The sequence below is a fragment of the Galeopterus variegatus genome, unplaced genomic scaffold (genome assembly GCF_000696425.1).
Source record: "Galeopterus variegatus unplaced genomic scaffold, G_variegatus-3.0.2 Scaffold4314, whole genome shotgun sequence".
Taxonomy (NCBI): Eukaryota; Metazoa; Chordata; class Mammalia; order Dermoptera; family Cynocephalidae; genus Galeopterus; species Galeopterus variegatus.
Window position 1 is genome coordinate 347,554 of NW_007730425.1, and position 23,349 is coordinate 370,902.

The window sequence follows — 23,349 nt, forward strand, 5'->3', positions numbered from 1 at the left end:
AGAGAGAGAGAGAGAGAGGGAGAGAGAGGCTGGAGCGCTCAGGTGAGAGGCAACCTGTGGGAAGCGTCCTGGTCGACATTCAAACAGGCTTATTTAGTGAAAACATCCAAGATGTAGCTTCTCACTTGAAAACAAACAAGTGTTCAACTTGAAAATAGAATTCTGGAAAAAAGAAGACCCCGATTTGCTGTCTTCCTTAGGTTTTTCTTGTCATGGAGATTCAGCGTGTGCTTGAATCACGTCACCTCACAGAGTTCACGGAGGGTCCCCTGAGCACACCGTTCCCCTTCTGCAGGTGGGGAAACCAAGGCACAGAGGCATCATCGGGCTGCCCAGCCCTGCCCCTGCAGAGTGGCCCCCAGTCAGTGCACAGCGTCAGAAGAACGGTCGTGCTGTGGATGCTCAGGCTGGGGACTCTCGGGGTCCCCTGCCCCCATCACGCACCCGCAGGGGCACGGGGGCTCCCGGCGAGCCTGGTGGCTCTGGTCTGGCCGCTCCTTGTCCTCCACAGAGCGGAGCGTTCGGAGATCGTGGGGAGGGAACGGGGCATCTGGAACAGTCTGTGACGAGTAAAGAGAGACACGGACATGTTTGTCCCAAGAGCGGTTTCAGAGACAATTACCCGTAACTCAGAACGACGCGCCTGGTACGACTTCAGCTGATTAAGGCGGTTACGTTGTTTTCCCCTTGCCAAAGGGTTGCCCGGTTAACAACTGAACAAGCAATTTGTTGCACCTAAAATACCTGTTTTCTGATTTAATGGCAAGGAAGGTGGAGACTCACGCTGTCCACCCACGGGCTGAGGCTGGGGAAGGTGTTCATGGCGGGATTCTGCCCAAGGCAGGGCAGCCCCGGGCGGCTCAGAGGCATGGGTGATGGGAAGGGCACTTCCTCCTGGTGGCTTCAGATGGCAGGTGGTGGTGGGTGCAGCGGGGACAAGATGCAGGATGAGGATGGGGCCCCGAAGACCTGGGGCTCAGTGCTGGCTTAGCGGGTGGGGTGGACCTGGGCAAGTCACTGGACTGACTCAACCTTGAAATGTGGACTTTGGGGCTGCCCCTGGCTCCCCAGGGCTTGTGAGCGTCCAGCGTGGGGATGAACGTGAACTTGCTTCCCAAGCTACAAAGCGCTCGGCACAGGTGAAGGACAGGTGCACTCATGTGAGCCCGGAAAAAATTGGGGAGGGACAGAGAAAGCAGGGTGGGTGGGGTAAGGCGGCTCCACCGAGGTCCCCTCTCTCCTGGGTGCGCACCCACAGAGAGGATGGGAGCCTGGCGGAGACAGGCGTGAGGGGGGTTGCTCTCTGGCTTTCCTTCAAATAGGGTGGGGCTGGGGGAGGTGGTGGGGAGCCCCCAGCAGCCTTGCCCCAGGCAAGGTGTCACTGAGGAGTCTGGCCACAGACCTGGGGCTTATCATTTCCAAACCCAGTATCAGCACTGCCTATATAGATTCTCACTTCATCACCACCTTCCCAAGGCGAAATGGCACCCCTTTGACAGGAGAGGAAACAGAGGCACAGAGAAATGAGGCAGCTCGATGGCACCTTCTCAGTGCAGCCTCAGCATGGGGGCCGCGCATCTGCCCGGGGAGGGTTGTCAGTGGACTTGAATGCCTCCCCGTGCCCTGGGCTGCTCCTTTCTCCTTCTCCGAGTTCCTCAGTCAGCCCTCTCCCTCTTGGCCTCTAAACCTACACTGAGAGGCTGATGCGGCAGGATCTGGATGGCTCATCAGTGGGATTCATTCTTAGGATGACTTTTAATTGCTTTCTGGCCAAGTCTAAAGGCAGCGCCTGCCTCTCTAATACCCCAAACCAGGTGACTAGGAAAAGAGAAAAACCTTTCAGCAGGGTCCTGGGGGCGTGGGGTGATGTGCAAGGCAGGTTTCTTTGTTGCTTATTGCTCCTGGCCCCCCGTAGTGGCTTTTGAAAGGCCCTAAGACCCGCAGGGAGCCCAGAGCCACCACTGCATGTGCTCGCCAGGATCGTGGGGCTCAGATTCACAGAGGGCTTGTGTCCCTTCCCTGAAATCTTCCTCCAGGAACCATTTTGCCAAGTGGATCTCTTCACCCTACACCAGGCAAAATAATGGAACCATTACCCACCCGGGGCTCTGGGGACCCAGAGCCTGGTTCTGAGACCCAGCTCACTCCGTGCTGCATGTGCTTGGAAGGTCACATCTCCTGATTTTACAGATGAGGAAACTGAGGCACAGGAGGCAATGTGTTCCATCAGTGGATTGCTACGGGACTGACCGAGCTAATGACTGTAAGAACCAGCTTCGTGTCTGCCTTGGGCAGAGGGCTCAGTGACCACCCAGAGAGGCTTTTCTAGCACCCCAGGAGGAAACAGGTGCTGGGACCTGCACCAGGTGGGGGCCCGACTGCCCCGAGGCTGGCAATCAGGGCTCCCACTGCCCGCTTCTTCAGCAGCCCTCCTGACTGCTGCTTAGCTTTCCTGAAAGGACCTCACAAATCAAGCCTTGGCCTTTCCTCTGCTCTCTCCCTCCGCCTTTCTATAAACTCCTACTCAGCATTCAAGGCTCATCACCTCCTCCAAGCAGGCTTCCAGGCTCGCCCAGGTAGAGCTGAACCCACCCCGCACGTTGACTGGCCCCTTCTAGGTCTTGTCAGCTAAGATGTCTGTTTCCCCAAGTGCACTGGAGCTCCTGATTCATTCATTCGCGCACCCATTCATTCACTTCGCAGATGGCCATTAAGTGTGCGTTTAGAAGCCAGGCCCCTGCTCCGTGCTGGGGCTGGAGAAGGAAGGGACAATGTCTGCCTGTTTCTAGAGCCTAGCGCCCATCATGCTGGTTGCTACATAAATGTCTACTGAATAATTGGAGGAAAGTAAAAATTAATAAGCATAGTTTATATTCATACTCAAGGGCGATTAATATTAAAGGTGCTCCTTGGCTGCACTTTAGTTTCCTGCGCACGCCTCCCCTCCCTCCACCTGTGGCCGTGGGAGTTCAGGGCAGGATTGGCTTCTATTCCATTTTATGGGGAGAAAACAAAGGAAGAGTCAGACACACCTGCATGATGTCCCAGGGCTGCCCGGGATCCAAAGGCCCTCCAGCTGGGGAGGTGCCCGTGAGAAGTTGGTGACGAGGCACTAAACTGGAGTGGCAGCCAGTGGTTGGGGGCGTCAGGGGCAGACACTGACGGAGACGGTCTCTGCTTCAGAGAGGGAGACCCCATGGGTGCTGGGAGGTGGTGGGGAGGGGCTCAGGCCCTCAGCGCAGTGTGCTCCTCTGCTGGGGGTGGGCATGGCCCGTGAACCGCTCGAGTGCCGCAGTAATCACAGTCTCCCGTGGTGGTCGTGTGCTTCACCCAGAGCTGGCACCTCCCAACTCTTCGTTCTCTGCCTCCCATGGCCCTGCCATAGCACACGGTGTCATTTCCTCTGACAGATGAAGGAAACTGAGGCTCTGAGAGGTCAGGTGACTTAACCATCCATCCGTTCACTCATTCTCTCAACAAAGGTTTATGGTGGTGGGGGTGGGGGTTGCTGTGTACTCGGGAGCCCCACGGAGGAAGATGGACATTGTCCCCATTCCCACGGAGCATGAACTCCAGCGAGGTGTCCACATCAAACTTAGATAGAGGGATGATAAACCTGTGAACAGTATTGGAAAAATAAATGACCAGGCTAACATGGAGATGGACTCGGGGGTCACACGGGGACCTCGAGGTGGGCTGGGGAGGACAGGGAGATGGCACTGGGCAGGGGTCGGAGATGAGCAGGGTGTGCCCGGCAGCACCGCCTGAAGTGGTCAAAGGTTTCGTGGGGGCTGTGTTGGCTCTGCTGTGAGCTAGCCGTGCAGGTTGTTAGGCCCAGGCTGGCCTACAAGGCGGGGTCATGTTTGTGAGTGACTGTGCACACACAGTAGCCAGAGCCATGGGGGGAGAGAGTGGAGATGGGGGACTGAGCCCTGAAGCCCTCCAGGCGGGAGCTGAGTGGACGGCAAGAGAGAGAGGAGCTGGGCTCGGCCTGCTTGGGCTGCCCCAACCAAGTCCCCTGTGCCAGGAGCCTGCAACAGCAGACTTGACTTCTGCACAGTCCTGAAGGTGGGTCTCTCCGGAGCCTCTCTCCTGGGCTTGCAGAAAGCTGCCTTCTCCCTGTGTCTTCACGTGGCTGTCCCTAATTGCCTCTTCTTGGAAGGGCACCCGTCCTGTTGGATCGGGGCCACCCTAGTGACCTCATTGTGCTGTACTCTCCTCCTTAAAGACCCCATCTCCAAACACAGCCACCTTCTGGGGGCCTGGGGTTAGGACATCAGCCTATGAATTTGGGGGGACACAACTCAGCCCGTCACAGAGCCTCAGGGAGGTAGGAGGCTGGCCCTGACGGAAGACATCACTTGCTGAGTAGGCAGTGAGCAACTGTCGCCAGTGCTACCAAGAGGCCACATCTGGTGACAATAGGGGCCTGTCCACTGGGTTTGGAAATGCGGCCGTTGTAGATGACCTTGACAGTTGTCATAAATCGGGGGAGCTGGAAGCCTAGTCAGAGTGGGCCGCAATGGCACGACAGGGCGCAGTGATGGCTGGCGAGTTTGGACAAATGGCCTCGTTATGGAAGAACTTACCCCGTGTCCCACAAGGACAAATGACGCTGCATCGTTTGGCTCCAATGTCGGGTGTTTTCTTCATACCAGGGAGATGCTCTCATGAAGAATGAGGCTCGGTGTCCAGTCTGGGGCCTGGCAGCTGCACAGCACCCGTGCACAGCCAAGTGTCTCTCTGTTTCCCCCCATGAAGATCAACCTGGCCATGGTCCTCAGGAAATGACCTTGACCCCCAACTCCTGCCTAAGAGCTGGCTTTGGAGGGGTGGGCTTGTCTGACCACGTCTCATAGTTTCTGATCATGATTCCTAATGACCCAGTTAGAGGCCATGGATTTCTGCACACAGAGGTCATCCGGCAGCCTCCTGAGGATCACCTCCTTCAACGGGAAGGTGGTGTGGGTGGCCCGGGAAGGTAGGCCAGGTATAGATCCTGGCTGTGCCCCTATAACCCCTGTTACCTGTGGCCTCAGTGTCCCCATCTGTACAATGGGATTAACTATTCCCTGCCCTGCCCGTATTGGAAATTTGCTTTGGAGCTTGGAGCACAAATGCAAGATGTAGACAAGATGCCACGTGTCACAGACACTGTGAGGTGACGCTGCTGATTCTGGGGAGCCCACCACTGCCATTCCTGCCTAGGGGAAGAACCTTCCAGAGAATCGTGGTAAACCCTCTCTTGAGTGGGGAATTCAGTGTGTCTGAAACCATCACGTCTGGGCAGGGAGTGGCTTCCATAAAAACCAACCAGAACCTGAGAACAGGTGTTTTGGGGTGGAGGTGGGGAGGCCTCCTGGCCTTGTTCAATCAGAAACTTGGGCTTTCCCAGAAAACAGTATTTCCTCCTCGTTCAAGTTCCAGCCACTACCCAGAAGCTCCCGGGCTTCCTGGAAATGCTATTAAGTGTCCCAGACATTCCAGCAAGAAATCTTGTGACACCTGCTTTTGAGGAACATTGTCAGGATGGGATGATCTCATTAGGAAGCGTTAGAAGTTCCAGTCTCCAGGGAGTTCCCGCATCTGGGCCACCGGGCTGGCCTGGCTCCACAGTGTTCCTCTGGGAAGAAATTTCCCAGCCTACAGTGTCTTGTCCCCATGCCATCAGGCGGCTGTCATGGCAGCTTTATGCCAAGCTGCATTTGCTCTGGACACCCCACTTGGATGCCTAGGGAGACAGCATGTGCTGATGGAGGTGGCCAGGATGGCGGGATTTTACAGCTGGACTGCAAGAGGGAACCTTGGAGAATTGGAAAGGGGTGGCTGGGAACTAGTGTGTGTGCACGTGGCTCTGTGTGTGTGTGTGTGACTGTGTTTGTTGTGAGTGGATGTGAGTGTGTACCTGTATTGTGTGTGGATGTGACCATGTGTGCATGTGACTGTGTGTCCCTGCATTTGTGCACCTGTGTCTGTGAGTGTGTGACTGTGTGTGTTGTGTGTGGATGTGACTGTGTGAGTGCATGTGACTGTGTGTCCTTGCATTTGTGCACCTGTGTGACTGTGTGTGTGACTGTGTGTGTGTGTGTGTGCACATGGGTGTTCTGTGTGTGCACACGTGTCTTTGTGTGTGCGTCAGGAACACGTGTGAGCAGCACAGGGGTTAGATTGGTCCTGGATCCCCTCAGCACAGAGCTGGGACTGGGCGTGGGGGCAGGAACCACAACAAGGAAGGCTTTTCTAACTCAGCCGCCATCCTCCATTCACTTGGTGTTCTTTGTAGCAAGTCCCCGTCATCGTCTGTGTTGGAGCAGAGGCAGGGAAACGTGGCGGTGGTTGGTAGAGAGGTGATGTCTGCGTCAGGACGACTCCTCCCGGGCCCCTTCTGCCCTGAGCAGCCGCAGCTGGACTTGGCTCCACCTCGCCCTGCAGGGCCTCGCCTGTGCACCCGTGGGGTGGCCTCCCGAGTCCCATGGCTGGTGCCGGGCCCTGCGGCAGCACCCACTACCTGGTGACCTTGGGCCGGTGCGCCCATATCTACAAAAACCCATCCCCTTGTGGCTAACATGAGGAGAGTGGCCGCACCCATCTGAGAGGGCATGGATGCAGCAAATGGGACAGGCCAGGAGGACTTGCTGAGGAGCTGCGTCACACAAGTGTCTCACCCCAACCCTCGGCACAGCCTGGGGACTGGCCTGGTGGCCATTGCCGATGGGCTTAACCTGGACTGGCCTCACCCAGGGGCCCTTCCTCAGGGCAGCAGGAGCCCAGGGGACCCACGGGGACCTGCTTTCTGTGCTCCTTACGCTCGGCTGGCCTCAGCTGCAGCCGCAAGGGGCGCCAGGTGGGCGGGGAGGAGATCGCGTGGGTGGGTTGAGCCTCACTTCTGTCCGTCCCTCTCTGAATGGGGAAGGGGAACTTTCCATAGCTGAGGGGAGACAGCCCGGGGCCTACGTGCGTGATTTGCATGGGTGGTCCCGTGGGCTGTGGCTGCCCCAGATTGCTTCCTGTACCCCACTGTGGACGCTGGGATGTTAGATGGGCTCCTGAGCAGCCTGAGGCTGGAGGACGTGCTGCCCCTGACAACCCTGGTGCACCTTTGCTGGGTGCTGCTTGTTCTCAGGGGTCTCTTAAGGTCTTGTAGCTCTGGATCCCCTGCAAAAGTCTCTCTTACACTTGAGTATAAAGGACTAAGGACAGTGGCGTGTTTGCAGCTGGGTGTGAGAGGCTATTGGAGGACTTCTGGGTACCCAATCACCTTGGGTGGGCTCTGCTTACTTTTAGCTGTGTAATACCTGGCCCACCTTCCGCTCCTCGGGCCACCCGAAATCTAGTGATCACAGACTCCTAAGGACCTTCAAGGTCATCGGCTCTTTCCCTACCCCTGAGTGACCGTGGGGCCCCATCCCAGCAGTCCGAGTGGTTACACTTGCTCTGGGGGATGGTCGCACACGGCCTCCCGGGGAGCTCAGAGACTGTCCAGGTTCCTTCTCTAATGTCAGCTTCTTTCTGATGCCCATGCCCGGCCTCGCTCTGAGCTCTTTAGCAGCTGGCTTGTTGTTCCTCAAGGCGACACGCCCACTGCCACGCAGGAACCGCCACGCTGTGGCCACTCTGAGCCTCTCTCAGCAGTTACCCCAGAAAGGAAGTTCTTCGCCCAGCTTTTCCTCAGGGGTGGTCCGAGGGCGTTCCTGGAGGTCAGAGGAGAGAACCAAGGGGTCTCAAGCCTTGGCTGCTCCCTGCCTCCCCCTCTCTGGCTTCTCTGTCCATCTGCTCCTCTCCGTCGCTGGGCACATGGTGCTCTGGTGGCAGAGCCTCCTGTGGCCAGAGTCCAGAACCTCCTTTTCATTCCTAGCAAGTGCAGCCGGGCCCTTTGTAGAAGCTCTGCCAGCGTCTCATCATCCCACCCACCGGTGCCCAGGAGAGGTAAAGGGACGCGGGATGCACCCCCGCTGTCTGGTCAGGGGGCTCGCCGTGGAGGTGGGCTTTCCGCCCTCACCCACCTGGCCTTGGGCTCTCCCTGGTGCTGTCCCGGCCCCGGCCTCACCCACCTCCCTCAGTGTCACTCTCCTCCTGTCTCTGCTAATCCTGGAGCCCACGGAACAGCCACACGCCGCTTCCTCTTTGCTCCTGGTTGGCCTAAAAAGTGCCTGGCATACGTGCTCAGTTTCATAAATACCAACATAACGCTCCTAGCACAACCAAAATAGGTATTCCCCGTGAAGATAGGTGGACTTCAGTGGGTGCTTTGGAAGCCAGAGATAATGTGACCTTATTTCTCTTGGTCCCCTTGTCAGGGACGAGACTATCAATAATGAGCGATAACGCTGTCACCAGGAGCAGGGTGGCGTTATGCGGCCCGCTCTCCATGATGAGTGCGTGTTTCCCAGCATAAGAGGGGCTGAGGGCCCGTCTTCAGCACCCAGAACCTTGGAAGACACGGCCTTGCCAGGGCCGGCCTCTCCCTGTGGCCGGATGCTCACCACCTTCAGCCTCAGCGTCTTTCAGTTGTGTTTTTAAGAGACTTTCTTCCAGACATGCATCTGCTATATTTGCATGCTCCTTTCTTCTGCAGGATGAGAGGGACAGCAGCTCTCCTGCGAGGGCCACCGTGAGACCCACAGGTGGCAATTCCCATCAGGTGCTTAGCTCAGCGCCGGGCACGTCACTCGCACTCGGTCGGTCCGTGTGGGCACTGTCCTTGTGCTCACCGTGCCCCTTCTCTCCAGCCTCTTCAGTGTGGCTTCCCCAGTGAAGCATGCGCTACTGAGATGGCTGTTGTGTCTTCTCAAGACTGTAGATCTTTCCCTGTTTGTCTTCCTGGCAGAGGGCCCCGAGCTCCCTGGAGGGGACGTGTCACACGGCGCCCAGGACAGCTGCGTGTTACACTCGTGCGTCTGCCCAGGAGCCCTGCTCTGGCTCCTTTGCTGCTGAAGGGTCAGCCGCCGTCACCAGGCCTGCCTGTGGCACCGTCTCTCCACCACTCCCATCGTGTATCTCCCACTAAAAATGGACATCAAGTGGGATTGTTTGGGGCCTGAGTGAGGAACAGGGGGCACTCCTGAGCTCTCCACCCTGGGTGCAACCAGGGAGCTTCCAAAAATGCCAGTGCTGAGTCTTGCCCCAGGGCCGATGAGTGGTTCTGCGTGGGGTCTGGGTCTCAGCCCAGGTGAGCTCCCTCCTCCCCACCCCAGGGGATTCTCGTGGGAAGCCCGAGCTGAAAACCTCTGCAGGGAATTTGCAGAATCGACTTTGCCTTTCCAGGGCCCTCCCGAGCCTCCTTGTTCCGAGCTGACTTCTGGAAGGGTGAGGTTCCCAGACATCTGGTTCTAGTTTAGCCCCGACTCATGCTGGCTTTGCCGAGCCTGTTCCTTTGTCTAGAAGGAGACAGAGAAGGGACAGGGCTTGGCTTCAGGATGGGCCGGCTTGTGCTGGAGGCCCTGTCTTGGACCTTGGTCCCTACCCTCAAAGGAGGCACAGGAGGTGTGGCCTAGGGCACTTGGCAAGGCGGGCCAGCAGGTGAGTTGGGGAGGTGCCCAGCAGTGGGGCAGACGCTGCTCACGTTCGGAGAGCACAGATGTGATGTAGGACATGTGGGAGCAGCAGCTGAGCCAGGGGGACTGCGGACACTCTGTGGGGCAGCTGGTTCTGGATGTCGTGCCCTCTTTCCTGCCGTGGAATTGCTGCAGGGGGCACAAGGGGGCTGACTGCAGCGGTGGGGGCTCAGCTGCAGACACAGAAGCCAGGCTCCCCACTCCCAGGGACTGAGAACATTGCCACCCACTGTCCCACCCACCCACTGCTTGTCACACTTCACTCCTCCAGAATGCTCGCGGGCATGTTGCCCAGGCAACCAGAATGCCAGCGCCGTTGCTATCCTTCAGTCTCCTTCAAGCACCTGTGAAGGCTGTCGAGCAATATACCCCATGGTGCCCCACAGGGGCTGCAGACCCCCTGTCCCAGAGCTCCAGGGAAAGGAGATGGGATCCCTTGTCTTGGTTGCCAGCCAGGAAGGGAGTAGAGGAACATGTAGGTGACCCTGTCAGCACTTCCAAAGAGCTGGGCTCACAGTGTTCACCCTGGGCATCCCCAGGACAACCTTGCAATGTGGGTGCCTTTGTTTGTCCCATTTTACAGGTGGGGAAACTGAGGCACGGAGTAGTGACACAGATGGCCCAAGCTCACACAGCTGGCAAGTTGCAGAGCCCAGGGTCAAAGCTGCCTGCATATGTCGCTTCTGGAGCACGTGCCATCTGTGAATGTCTTTCTTCTTGGGGATGAGATGATCACTCCTGTCTGGCCAGGCCTGGGAGGTGCAGACAATGCCTGCACAACAGGGCTTCCCGGCTTGGGCCTCTGGACGTCTGGGGTCGGGTGGGTCTCTGTGTGGGGGCTGTCCGTGCTGCAGCACGTTCACAGCACCCTTGGCCTCTATCACTAAATGCTGGCCACACCCTTGAATGGCAACAACACGGTGTCTCCAGACGCTGCGAAATGTCTCCTAGGGACAAAGTCATCTCCAGATAGGAACCAGAGATGTCCCTAAATGGTCTGTGTAGCCATAGGATGCCGTGGTTATGATCTTCCGCAAGGAGGTGTGGAGCGGCTCACTGAAGCCGCCCCACTGGGCCTGCTGCTGTACAGGTGCCAAGGTGCAGTGCCCACCCAGCCACCTCTGTCACTGCAATGCCATTACTTAGATTGTCCAAGAGGCAGAATCACTGGAGTAACAGGTTACCAAAAAAATTATTTTGCTCTAGTTTTTCCTATATGTCCCTGGTCCTATACATGTAGGATTGTCTTAGATGTAGGACCTAGTTCCTGAGTACAGATCCTAGATTCCCTGAGTCCTAGACTCTTGTCCAGACTGAGGCCAGCTCACTGTGACCCGAGCTAGGCCACTTGATTTGTGGATCTCACAATGAAGGTTTGGGATAAGGCTGGTGTTTTGTGACATGTGGCCTATAAAACACCAATCCACTGATCCCCAAGATGCTCCTTGAAAAGGAGACTCTGCTCTGCCTATTGTGCCTTGCATGAGCTTGGCCATGGAGCCCTTTTGCAAAGGCTTGTAATGCCTCTCAGAGTCCCAAGCACCAGCGGGTGATGAATGCACTTTGGGGTGGCCTGGTCCAGACCACTGTCATGGTTCCATCCAGCCAGGACATCCTGTGACTTCTGGGGTGGGTGAGTAAGTCACAGCAAGCACACCCTCTCCACAGGCACTGGTCCCGGGCTGCCCTGGAGTGGGCGGAGGCACTTTGGCTGGTGAGAGGGGAGCACACCAGACTCTGAGCTGCCTCCTGGAGATAGAGGGAAGCCCTGGACTTTGGCCTCGGAGTAGGAGTCAGCCCTGCCGTCATGGGGGGAGGGGTATTGAGAGGGCCCCAGAACCCCAGGGCTGACCATCATGCTCTGGGGAAGGAGAGTAGCCAGAGGCCCAGGCTGGGATTCAGAAGTCCCTCCTGTCATTCTGGAGGTTTCTATCCAATGCAAGTGAGTCACTCCTACACGGCTGCTTCTCTGTGAGTCAGGTGCTGCGTGCACAACTGGCGCGCATGGGGCCACTGAGGAGGGAAACCTTCTAGGCAACCCGGGGCTCCCTTCCTGAAAGGGAGGGATGTTCTTAATCGTATTAAGTCATGAGGTAAAGCGAGGATCGGCGTTGACAGGACATTACGGTGACATCAGCCTGGGAATGCCATTGAAGTGAGTCACGGCCTAAGTGCTCTCATTAAGGAAATTGAACCAGTGACTGCTCCCAGACAAAAGTGGGTGTTCCCCTCCTGAGCCAGGGCTGGGGGCCGAGGCGGGAGGCCGTGTCCCCTGAGTGGGGGAGGGTAGGTCTCTGCTCTGAAATCTGGCGGGAAGCCACCTGCGTCTTCTTGGATGGCTGGCCTAGGGGGACATGGGGAGAGCTCACTCTTGATGGGGGAGTCAGGGAGAAAGAACTGAAGTCTGCTGGCTTTGGAGACAGCACCCCTCTCTGTCAAGGGCAGAAGCAGCAGGGAACTGGAGCAACGTGGAATCATAGGAGAATTTAGGGATACCGAGGCCATTTCCAGACCTGGCACCGAGAGCTTGCTTCCCACCTCACACAGAGTTCCCTTCCTGGTACGATGCACGTTCTGTCTGGAGGAGGTCTGGATGGTGAGAAAAAGGCCCACCGCACTTGAAGTTTTACCCTGCCCAAAGGCTGGGGTTGAGGCCGGCCACCCTGTCCCCTCAATCACAGAAGGCTCCCACCAGCTCTATCAGACCCCAAGCCCGCACCCTTTGTCTCTTGTCTTTGCAAAAAGCAGAATACACCACCGTGTTCCCAGAACTGGTGGATCTCAACAGGGCTGAGAGCAAATCTCCAGTACTTCTCCCTTGCCAGCCTCCCTCTCGCCCCCAGGGAGACATCCCAGCTCACGCAGGTTCTCTGCCCCTGGGAACGAGCACAGCGACCTCCGCACCCGTTTTCGGAACTGGAGGTCTTGGCCTCTCCCCTTCAACTTCCGGTGTGTTTCGCAAAGCCCAGAAGCATGTGGAACATTGAAGCCACCTTTAAGGGAAAGAGGAAATAGCTCCCTTATCCCCCGTCCTCTCTCTGTTTGGGAGAGTTGCCTCCTGAGATCTGCCCCTCCCATTCCCTCCTGCACGCTCTGGCTGTCAATCAGGGGAGTCTTGAAGAGTTAAAAAAAAAAAAAGTGGGTGTCCCTAAAATGTGTGCAGTGGGCTTAGTGACCTGCTTCTGAAGATTAACATACAGAAAGTGGGGGTGGGGGTGCGGGAAGTACGTTCCCAGCGGTGGCACCTGCCAACCACAACCTCCACCAGGTGATCAAGGTCAGCTTCAACAGTGATGGGTCACGTTGAGAGCAGGGACTCTGGGTGTGATGTGAAGGGAAGGCACTTTGTCTCCGTGGACTTCCTCCAAAAACTCATAACCCAGCCTACTCATGAGAAAAGCGTTAGACGAATCCCAAATGAAGGACATTCTACACAGTCCCTGACCAGCCCTCCTCAAAACTGCCACGGTCATCAAAACCGAGGAAAGTCTGAGAAACTGTCACACCCAAGAGGAGCCCAAGGAGACACAATGACCAAATGTCATGTGGTGTCCTGGTTGGGATCCCGGAACAGAAAAAGGACATTAGATAAAAGCTAGTGAAATCAGAATAAAGTGTGTAGCTTCGTCAATAGTAACGCAGCAGTGCTGGCTCCTTAGCTGTGGCACGTGTACCGTGGTCACCACGATGGTACATTAGGGGACACTGGGAGAAGAGTACCCAGGAACTCTGTATCTTCTACAGTTTTTGTGTCAATCTCACAGTGTTCTAAAATGAAAAGTGTATTTAACCAAACCAGCAGAAGTGGGGTGGGAGTCAGGAAGCACCGGGATGTAGGGTCATGTGGGGGTGGGGATGATGGTCCCCGCTTCCCAGTGGAAGGGACGTGCACCTGAAGGTGGGGTCTTCCCCAGAAGCAGATGGACTCGCTAACAGCCCTGGAACGAAGGGATCTGTGTCTATTCCGCCTGCTGCCTTGGAATCACTTCTAGCGGTTCCTGTGAATTATTGATCACAGAAGCCTGGGTCTTCTTAGAAGGGGAGGAGGGTACCTCAGAGCCCACCTGCTCCAGCCGTCTTGTATGAAGCATGGAAAACTGGGCTTGCGGGCAGAAGCCGCAGGCCCACGCTCAGCTGACTTCTGCTCACACAGGGCGGTGCTCTCACGGGGCCCGGGGCAGATGATTAGTAAGACCGGGAGCAGACACTGGGAGGGTGTCTCTGTGGCAGGGCTGGGATGGACCGGCCACCTTTCGGACAGCTCTGAGGTCCTGTCTCACCCTGAAGATCCGGGGTGTCCCCTGGGCCAAACAGTCCCAGGGCTCCGGCTGCCTCTCACCACCCAGTCCTCCAGCACGTCAGACACTAGGTACTTCCAGGAGGCGACACTGCAAAGTCCCAGCCTGGGGAAAAGGTACAACATTAAGTAGAAGAGATGTCTTCGTCTCCTTTAATTGACAGTGATTTTCCTCTGTGAAGAAAATATACAGAAGGTAGCGAATTGAATCTCAATTCACTGAATCTTATTAAACTGTTCCTGGGGAAAAAAAGATTTTAATAAACATTTAAAAGGAAGAGACGCAAGAAAGCTGCAAACTAGAAATAAAGGGAGACGGAGCGGTAGTTCCCCGTTTGGAAGCGATTGGGTTGGGGGTGGCTAAGGGAGTTTGCTCTTCCTTTGAAGAGCTGGGCTGGAACCTGCCGACGAACACCAGCCCCCACCCGTCCTCGCAGGGTGTGGATGTGGGTCGCCAGGTGCCCAAGCAAGGAGTGAGTCTGGATCCCAGGGAATCCCGGCAAGAACCGTGTGGAAAATCCTGACAAATCGGGACATTGCAAGGTGCCTGCAGCTCAGGGGGGCCGGCAGCACCTTCCTCCCTCCTGCTGGAGCCTGGTCCAGGATCGCGATGCCCTGCACACACCCATCAGCCCCGGGACCCTTGCACACCTCCCTTCTCTGGCGTGTCCCTGTTTGTTTTTGTTGAGATATAATTTAAGTGTCCCATGGGTTTAGTATATTCAGAGTTGTGGGACCACCACCACAGTCAATGCCAGAACATTCCATCACCCCCAAAAGAAACCACGTACCTTTTAAGCACTCGCTTCCATTACTCCTGGCAACCACCAGTCTTTCCATCGCTGTGGACTTACCCACTCTGGGCATTTCATACAAATGGGATCACATGAATCAGTACTTCCTGTTTATGGCTGCATAATATTCCATCCTAGGTTCAACCAAGTTTTGTTTATCTCTTCTTCCATTGATAGGTGTTTGGGCTGGCTCCACTTTTGGGCACTGTGTATAGTGTGGCCCTGGACACTCGTGCAGGCTTTTGTGTGGACAGATGTGTACACCTCAGAGTGGAATTGCGGGGTCGGGGTGACTCTGTGTTTGAGGTTTTGAGGATTTGCGAGCTGTTTTCCACAGCGGCCACCCCATTCTGCATTTCCACCCACAATGCATGAGGCTCCCACCTCCCCGCAGCCTCACCAGCACAAGGTACCATCGTCTTTTTGCATGTAGGTCTCCTTGTGGGTGTGAAGTGGGTGGCATGTTTGAAGGGGCCTGTGGGTGCCCCAGAGTTCTAGGGGAGCTGGTGCTGCCTCTGCCTGGCCCCCCTGGTGAGCATGTCACACGTCAGCCCTGGTGAATGTGTTGTCGTTACCAGCCAAGCATGGGGCCTCCCTCCTGTGAATGTGCAGGGTCCCCTGCCATCTTAGGGAGTGGCTGACAGCACCGTGGATGCCTTCCTGGGGTAAGGCCCTCTCAGAACCCCTTCATCATGAAACGAGAGTGGCCCTGGGGCCCCCCGGCCCTGTGCTGAGCAGCTCAGAGACAAGAGCGTTGCCTCCAGGTTTCAGAGTCATCAGAGGGCTGAGGAGAGAGGACCCTCGTTACTGCTCCTGGAGTCTTTGGAAATGTAGCCAAAGTCTCCCCATGACAGGATGGAGCATGTCACCAGGAAGTCCCCTGAGTGCATCTCAGGACTACGAAGGACCACGTAGCACATGCAGGCTGGCCGGGCCTGGTGGCCAATGGTGCGTCCCCACAGGCCACAGAATCAGTCCCGACCTCCCCGTGCATGTCCTGGCTGCTGGGGGTGGGGCGGGGCCTCTGTCCTGGCGTGACTCCTGTCCTCTTTATTTTGCCTCTGTGAACAAATTGATCACTTTAAAAAGAAAGAAACTGGACTTGAAGAGGAAAAACAAATCAGCCTCTCCTGCGCAGTTGCAATCGGTTAGTTTCTCTGCATAACAGCTGGGTGTCTTGGAAATGAGGGAGTTGCTATGGTAACCAATTACAGCCCATGATTGGTGAAAAATCACCAAAATATCCTGCGTGTGAAGTTAGGCAGGCCGGGGAGGCAGGCACAGGCTTGGGTGCTGTGGTTTTAATTTCCTGGGGTGATATTTCTCCGAGGACTGACGGCAGGCAGGTTTGCCTGTCATTACTCCTGATTCAGCCTGCCTGTGGTGCTGGGGGGTGCCCGATGAGGCCCGGTGAGGCCCGGTGAGGCCCGGCGAGGCCTGCTGAGGCCTAGTGCTGCCCTGTGGGGCCTGGTTAGGCCTGGTGGGGCCTGGTTAGGTCTGGAGAGGCCCCACACCTGCTCAGAGCAGCATCTTATTCCCCTCAGGGCCAGACTCCCACTCAGATGTGCAGGTAGAGGGAGAACCAGAGGTTCCAAACCATCTCCCATCCTCATTGGGTCACCTGCAGCCACAGAGCAGTGTCCTTTCGTGTGTGTATGGCTGAATTTCATGCTGACCTAAATTTCTCCATGTGGCAACAGTGGCCTGGTCCCTGCACCGAGCTGGGCTGCTTGAGTGGAGAAATGGCACACCAGCAGGAGCCGGGTGTGGAGCATCAGCAACGAGCAGCTCCTGATTTCTGCAGCTGAGCTCTTTCCTTCTGATTGAAACACTGGGGCCTTTATTATTTAGGGATTAGCCCTTTTTGGTAATTAGCGCTCATTAACACGAGCTTCTTTCGACATTGTGATGACCTGAGAAGACCAGCTTGTTCCCATGTATCAGCAAGAGTCAGCCCCAGGCACACGAGGAGGGGCGTGCACGCACACATGGACACACAGGGACACATGCATGCTCACTCACACAGTCTCACACTTGCCTCACACTTGCACAGACACGTCTGCATGCTCAGCACATGGGGACACACACACATACTCACACGTAAACATGTAAACACACCAACACTTGCACACTGACGTGTGCACACTTGCACACCCTGACACCCACACTTGCAATAATGTGCACAACACTGATTCATTTCTTCTTAATGTCATGTGACACCGTATGAAAAACTATGAAACTCGTTTTTCTAAGCCTGGTTTTGAGTGGGATGGCGACTTAGCACACCCGAACCCCCTCACCCACCCCACTGCAACAGTCATTAAGGTTTTGGATTCGTTTTAACTTTCAGATGTGAAGTTGGTGACAAGGACTGACTTTGAATGACACCTATAATCAGTCCTCAATTATCTAGCTGGTGGAATAGGGAATGTGGGCCGGATCCTCCAAGCCCTTCCACGTGGCTTCGTGCTGTGCTCTGGATTCCCATGTGATACTCGAGTGTCCACCGGTCTAGAACTCTAGGCCTGGTGACCAAGCCATGCAGGGGGTACTGGGTGGGGACACCGCCTGCCTCCTGTCTCCATCATCCCCTGCAGCTCAGTTATGCTGAGAGGCATACCCCGCCTCCCTCTCCAGGTTGCACCTTTCCACAGCCTTCCCGGAGCTAGGGAGGTGGATAACAGGGCTTCAAAGGGCACCTGCACTGCAGATAAACAGGGGAACGGAAATGTCAACACTTCGGCGTCAGTAAACCTTTGGCTTACCCAGAGCACATCTCATTTTCCCGAGTGAAAGCCAGAGGAGGCCAAATATATGAGGCTTTTCAGGTGTCCTGCATTTAAGGCAACAAGCCTGCTTTAAAATATGCATATTCAGCTCAGATAGGAGGGGGAGAGGGGAGCCAGGGGCATTTGCAAAGTGCAGGGCAGGTCTTGGTGCTCAGGAAATGCCTTCCCTTATGCCCCACATGGGGTCTGATGGGCTGAATCACACTGAGAGTCGGGGAGGGGACCCAGGCGGAGGCCACGGCCGGTTCTGCGTGGACTCCCCTTGTGTCTGCTGGGCGTCTCCATTTTATTATGGGCGTACGGAAATGGGGACTGGCTGGTCTTTAAGGTCATCTGGTCAGGGCTGACACTGGGGGATTTCCGAGCCTCAGTTTCCCTCCCGTGAAGTGGACTATTGGTTTATCCACTGGCTGTGTGCCCTGCAAGATGGTTGGCCATGGAGGTGCCAGGAAAGAGCTCTCTAGAAACATGTGGCTGGCACCGTTTCTATCAGATGCTGATGGATAAACCTTCACGAGCTGGCCTTTGAAGTAGAGTAAACCCCATCTGAAGTTCAGTGAGTGCTTTCTGCAAGAGTGTCCTTGTCATGGAAGTGAGCCGTGGCCCACTTCCTACTGACCTCTCTCTCTCTTTCCTGCACAGCTCCATGTCCGTCCGCTGGCCGGGCTGCCACCTGGGAAGCCATGCTTGGATACTTATAGCCATGTTTCAGCTCGCCATGGATTTCCCCGCCTGCAAGTCCCTGGGCCCAGGCCCCGAGTTCCGGCTCCTGCCGCGGCCACCGCATCGGCCGCCCCGGTTGTGGAGTTTGAAAAGTGGACAGCAAGCGCGGGTCCCTGTGCCCGTGTGGAGCCCTCGGCCACCCCGCGCAGAGCGGCTGCACGGCCAAATGCAGGCCCTCTGGGCCAGGCGTGCCCACAGACCCCGGGACCAGGTGGCCGCCCTTGGGCCCAAAGCGGGGCTGGCCAGGCCTCCAGCTGCTGCCAAATCCAGCCCCTCCCTGGCTGCCGCCTCCTCGCCCTCATCCCCCTTGTCCAGTGGGGCCACAGAACAGACCCTCTTGCGCAGGGGGAGGCGGCACCTGCAGGGGGCCGGTTTCAGCAGTTTTGACTTCAGAGGCGGCAGGCCCACTACAGAGACCGAGTTCATCGCCTGGGGTCCCACGGGGGATGAGGAGATCCTGGAGACTAACACGTTTCCGGGCGCTTATGGCCCCACCACGGTCTCCATCTTACAAACACGCAAGACCACTGTGGCTGCCACCACCACCACCATGGCTACCACGGCCACCTCCATGACGCTGCAGACTAAGGGGTTCACCGAGTCCCTGGGTCCCCGGACAAGGATCCCTGTTGGGGTTAGCACAACGGAGCCTTCTGCCAGTCCCAGCAACAATGGGAAAGACACCAAGCCCCCAAGGATTCTAGGGGAGACCTCAGGTACGGCCTCCTCTTTTCTGGTTTGGGCTTGGTTGGGAAGGGGGGCTGGGGGTGTGGCTCGTGGGGGTGCTGATATTCCAGGGGTGAGGCTGCTTTGTGGGACTCTGTTTCCCAGTGGCAAAACCTGAACAACAGCAAAGAGCCAAGAGTGGGGTGTGGGGCCTTGGGGAGAGCTGGGGTGTTGTGTGTCCGTGATCTTGCACACGCATGTATACTGGCAAGTACAGCTTGTGCCCTAGACGGAGGGTGGATGTGAAAGGGAGAGCTTCCTTCCCTAGAATCAGCCTAGGAGTGGACTCTGTACCCACCATGCCTGTGCTAGGGGCCAGCTACTCCCTGCCGGACACAGAGCCACATCTTCTGGAATTGCAGAACTTGGTCTCTGGGGGCTGGCTGGGGAGTGAGATGCGGGCACATCTCATGGTGGAGTTAAGAGGCCCTGTGGAGTCTTCAAAATCCCTCAAAGGTGTGGGCCCTGTGGGGGGTGGGGTAACTGCCAGATAGAATTGGTCCAGGTGTAGGAGTCACCTTATATAGCAGGAAGAACTGCCAGCAATGTCACTGAAGCTTTGCAAACTGGGACTCCGGTTGCAGAGTTCTTCTCCCTGGGGACGGGTTAGCAGGGTGCTTGGGAGATGGAGATCAGAACAGGCGGATTCAGTTCTTCTGCCATGTTATTCTAGCTGCATGTGGATGATGTCAGTCCTTGCCTTTGAAATATCTCCTTCCACGTTGTTTTGTTTTTTTCCTCCTATTCCTCGTCCTCCAATTGCCTGAAAAGGAGTAGCCCTGGAAACTCTCCCAGGCCACAGCTTGTCCCCACACTGGTAGTCTGCACTGAGGTGCACCAGAACTCACAGCAGGCCTGAGGGGAGCGAGCTTGGAGCCTGGCGTCCCCTGCCACTGTCCCCGCCTGCCTTCAGCTTCCTCTGTCTCTGCTAATGTGCTCCACGATGACTCAGAAGTTCACAGCTAGGATCCGTGCATTCACATCCCAGACAGATAGCAGTATTTGCTGACTTTGTAAAATAGAGTGCAGATGCCAGGGCATTGGCACGTAAGGGGTGGGGGCTCCTGCCAGCTTGCTTCTCCACACCCTCAAGGGCTCGGACTCCGTGGGTCCTACACGGACCTCTTCAGAATCCAGGGGAAGGAAAGGAGCTGCTCCTCGGAGTTTCTCTGCAGCCTGGTTGGCACTGTGTCACTGGCCCTTGGCGTCCGCTCTAGAAACTGTGTCCTGGCATGGCTCCTCCCCACCTTGTGCAGGCAGGCAGTGGTCAGTAGTTGGACAGGTTTTCAGGGGGTGAGTGGCTTTTGTGCTCCAGCTTGTGACATATTTCCTTCCTTCACCTGGACAGGAGAACCTGCAGTTTTTATTCCAAGCTCCAGATCCCTAGAGAGCAACATATCCATGAAAGCAGAATGCAAGCTCCATGCTGATGCCAGGGACAGGGATGGGGGATCCGAGCTCGGGAATGCCCCGGGAGAAGGTCCAGGGGGGCCTGCATGGGCCACCTCCCATGTAGCTCCCTCTAGGAATCTCCAGAAACTCGGGGCCCGCAGTTCATCACCTGCGTCAGGAGCTATGAGCAGTTTTTACAAAACATTTGTTTTTACCTCAATAAATTTGCAAGCCATCTTCATAGTAGAACTGAGTGCTGCTCTTGTTTATGTCACCTTCTGAGTACACGTCACTTACTGTATAGACATGGATGAGGGAACAAGTTCCCGTTTATTCCAAATTACATTTGTTATTACTAAAGTTAAACGCCCGGGACAGCGTTATAAGGCTTAGCAAATTAATTCACAGTAACATTGGACATTGCTAATCTAATGCGACAGATGCTTATCTTGGAAAAGATTTATGGTTCTTCATAATATAGTCTGGTGCTAGATTAATTTGTTTAGCAAAACAAATTTAAAAGGGAGAAAATATGTGCATTTGCTTCTAATGCAGGGAAATGTTAATTCTGGGAAGCGATGCCTTCTGCAGGGAAGGGAGAAGGCGGTTTACAGAAGCCCTCATTGGGGGCAGAACGGCAGGCCTGAGCTTCCAGGCCAAGGTGAAGGGAAGAGAGGAAAGGCAGAGATGAGGCCCCTTGCCAGTTTGTCACAGCCCAACTGGTACTTCGTAGTAAATTAGACTCAAGCAGGAGCAATTCAAGTTAGACACTGGGAAGAACTGACTAGGGGTACAGAAAGTGAGCTATTTGCCTGCACTACTGGGAACAGGCTGCATACACTCCTTATGTGGAACTCCTAGCTGAAGGGGCTTGTGGTGGTGGGCAGGAAAACTGAACTGTTTAGGTTTCCTAGATGAAAGGGGTGGTGGGGCAGAGGGCTGACCTCCCCCAAGACTCCTTTGTCTCAACAGTCCTCAGATGGAGACCTGGGCCCCCGACTCTTTGTGGAGTGTGACCACTGTTTACAATTCTCGGACAGAATTTAAAGCAGCAAGAGTGGTCTTGGGGACCCCAGGTCTGCAGTCTGGGAAGCCACGCAGTGCTGTGGTTAGCAGCATGTGCCTCAAGGCTGGAGATCCAGGGGAAAATCTGGGCTCTGCTGCATGTAGTTGTGGGACCCTGGGAAAGGTCTCTTCTCTCCTGGTCTCCTTTTCTTGACCAGCAAAATTGAAGCTTTGAAATATTTCTCCTACATGGTTGCTGTGAGGCTTCAGTGGATCAACACAGCACAGAGTACAGAGCCTGGCCCTAAGAATCCTCATATGCATCTGTTGCTTTTATACCCAGCAAGAGTGGTTCGCAGGTTGCCAGTGACAAAGGCAGAACAGGCCACCATGGACTCAGGAGTCTTGTCATCACAGACACACCCAGCTTTGCTCAGTTATTGTTCAGGGCACCCTGAAATTTGGACTTGGAGTTTTCAGAAGTGATACTAAGCATTCCTTAAGTCAGTTCTGCTGTCCAAAAAGGGACCTTTGGAATTAGGTTTTAGTATTTATGAGTTTTATTTTTGCTTCTGTAGAAAAATGTTTGGAAGGGGCATGTTACATTTTTCTCTCTATTGGTTGTACAGGCATTGCTGGGCACAGAAAGGACAGGTGGCTGGTGATTTGGAGCACTCTGAAATCCCTCAGGAGCTAACATTATGTGAAATAGCAAGGGCTATCTCATGTACAAGGGCTCTCTCTCAGGAATCCCCTTGTAGGTGAAGTAATTGGGAAATCTCCCAGTGGTTTAAGGTGATGGTTAGGAGTCCCACTGCCTGCCTTTAAACTCCTGACTTCACCTCATGTTAGCTATGTGAGCATGGGCAATGTGCTTGTCTTCTCTGTGCCTCAGTGGGAATAATAGTTACCCATCTCCTAAGATTGTTGTAAAGATTGTCATAAAGAGAAAGTGCATGCCAAGTGCTCAGTGCCGGGCACACAACAGCTGCCCAGTCTGTGTTTGCTGCTGTTAATGTAAGGATGACAGTGATGGTGATGATGACGATGATGGTGATGATGCTGGTGATAATAATGATGGTGATAATGATGATAGTGGTGATAATATAGTGGTGATGTTGATGGTGATGATGATGGTGGTGAAGGTGATGATGATGATGATGATGGCGATGGTGATGATGATGATGGTGACGATGGTGATGATGATGATGATGGTGATGATGATGGTGACGATGGTGACGACGATGGTGATGATGGTGGTGATGATGGTGACGATGGTGACGACGATGGTGATGATGGTGGTGATGATGATGGTGATGGTGGTGGTGATGATAATGGTGATAATGGTGGTGATGACGATGGTGATGGCGATGGTGATGATGGTGATGGTGATGATGATGGTGATGACAGTGATGGTGATGATGGTGGTGGTGATGATGGTGGTGATGATGGTGATGGTGACGATGATGATTATGATGAGGGTGATGATGATGGTGATGATGGTGATGATGATGATTACGATGAGGGTGATGATTGTGGTGATGATGATGGTGGTGGTGGTGATGATGGTGATAGTGATGATGATGATGGTGATGATGGTGATGATGATGGTGATGATGGTGATGGTGATGATGGTGATGATGGTGATGATGGTGGTGATGATGATGATGATGGTGATGATGGTGATGATGGTGATGGTGATGATGATGGCGATGATGGTGATGGTGATGATGATTATGATGAGGGTGATGATGATGGTGATGGTGACGATGATTATTATGATGAGGGTGATGATGATGGTGATGATGGTGATGGTGACCATGATGATTATGATGAGGGTGATGATTATGGTGATGATGATGGTGATGATGATGGTGATTTGATAATGATGGTAATGATGATGTTGGTGGTGATGGTGATGGTGATGATCATGATGGTGATGATGTCATTTGTGGTGATAATGATGGTGATGATGATGGTGATGGTGATGATGATGGTGATGATGGTGATGGAGATGATGATGGTGATGATGGTGGTGGTGATGGTGATGGTGATGGAGATGATGATGG

General features: G+C 55.0%; 1 protein-coding gene across 1 annotated transcript in view; it reads left to right on the plus strand.

Moving 5' to 3' along the window:
- Nucleotides 1-4,896: 4,896 nt before the first annotated feature.
- The window catches only part of LOC103602800 (adherens junction-associated protein 1-like), a 25,277-nt gene continuing 6,824 nt past the window's right edge, over nucleotides 4,897-23,349 (plus strand). Inside the window, exons 1-5 of the mRNA XM_008587237.1 lie at nucleotides 4,897-4,981; nucleotides 6,756-6,868; nucleotides 9,090-9,169; nucleotides 18,077-18,873; nucleotides 19,196-19,339. Of these exons, the coding sequence (XP_008585459.1) occupies nucleotides 4,897-4,981; nucleotides 6,756-6,868; nucleotides 9,090-9,169; nucleotides 18,077-18,873; nucleotides 19,196-19,339 (1,219 nt within the window). The remainder of the gene's footprint in view (nucleotides 4,982-6,755; nucleotides 6,869-9,089; nucleotides 9,170-18,076; nucleotides 18,874-19,195; nucleotides 19,340-23,349) is intronic.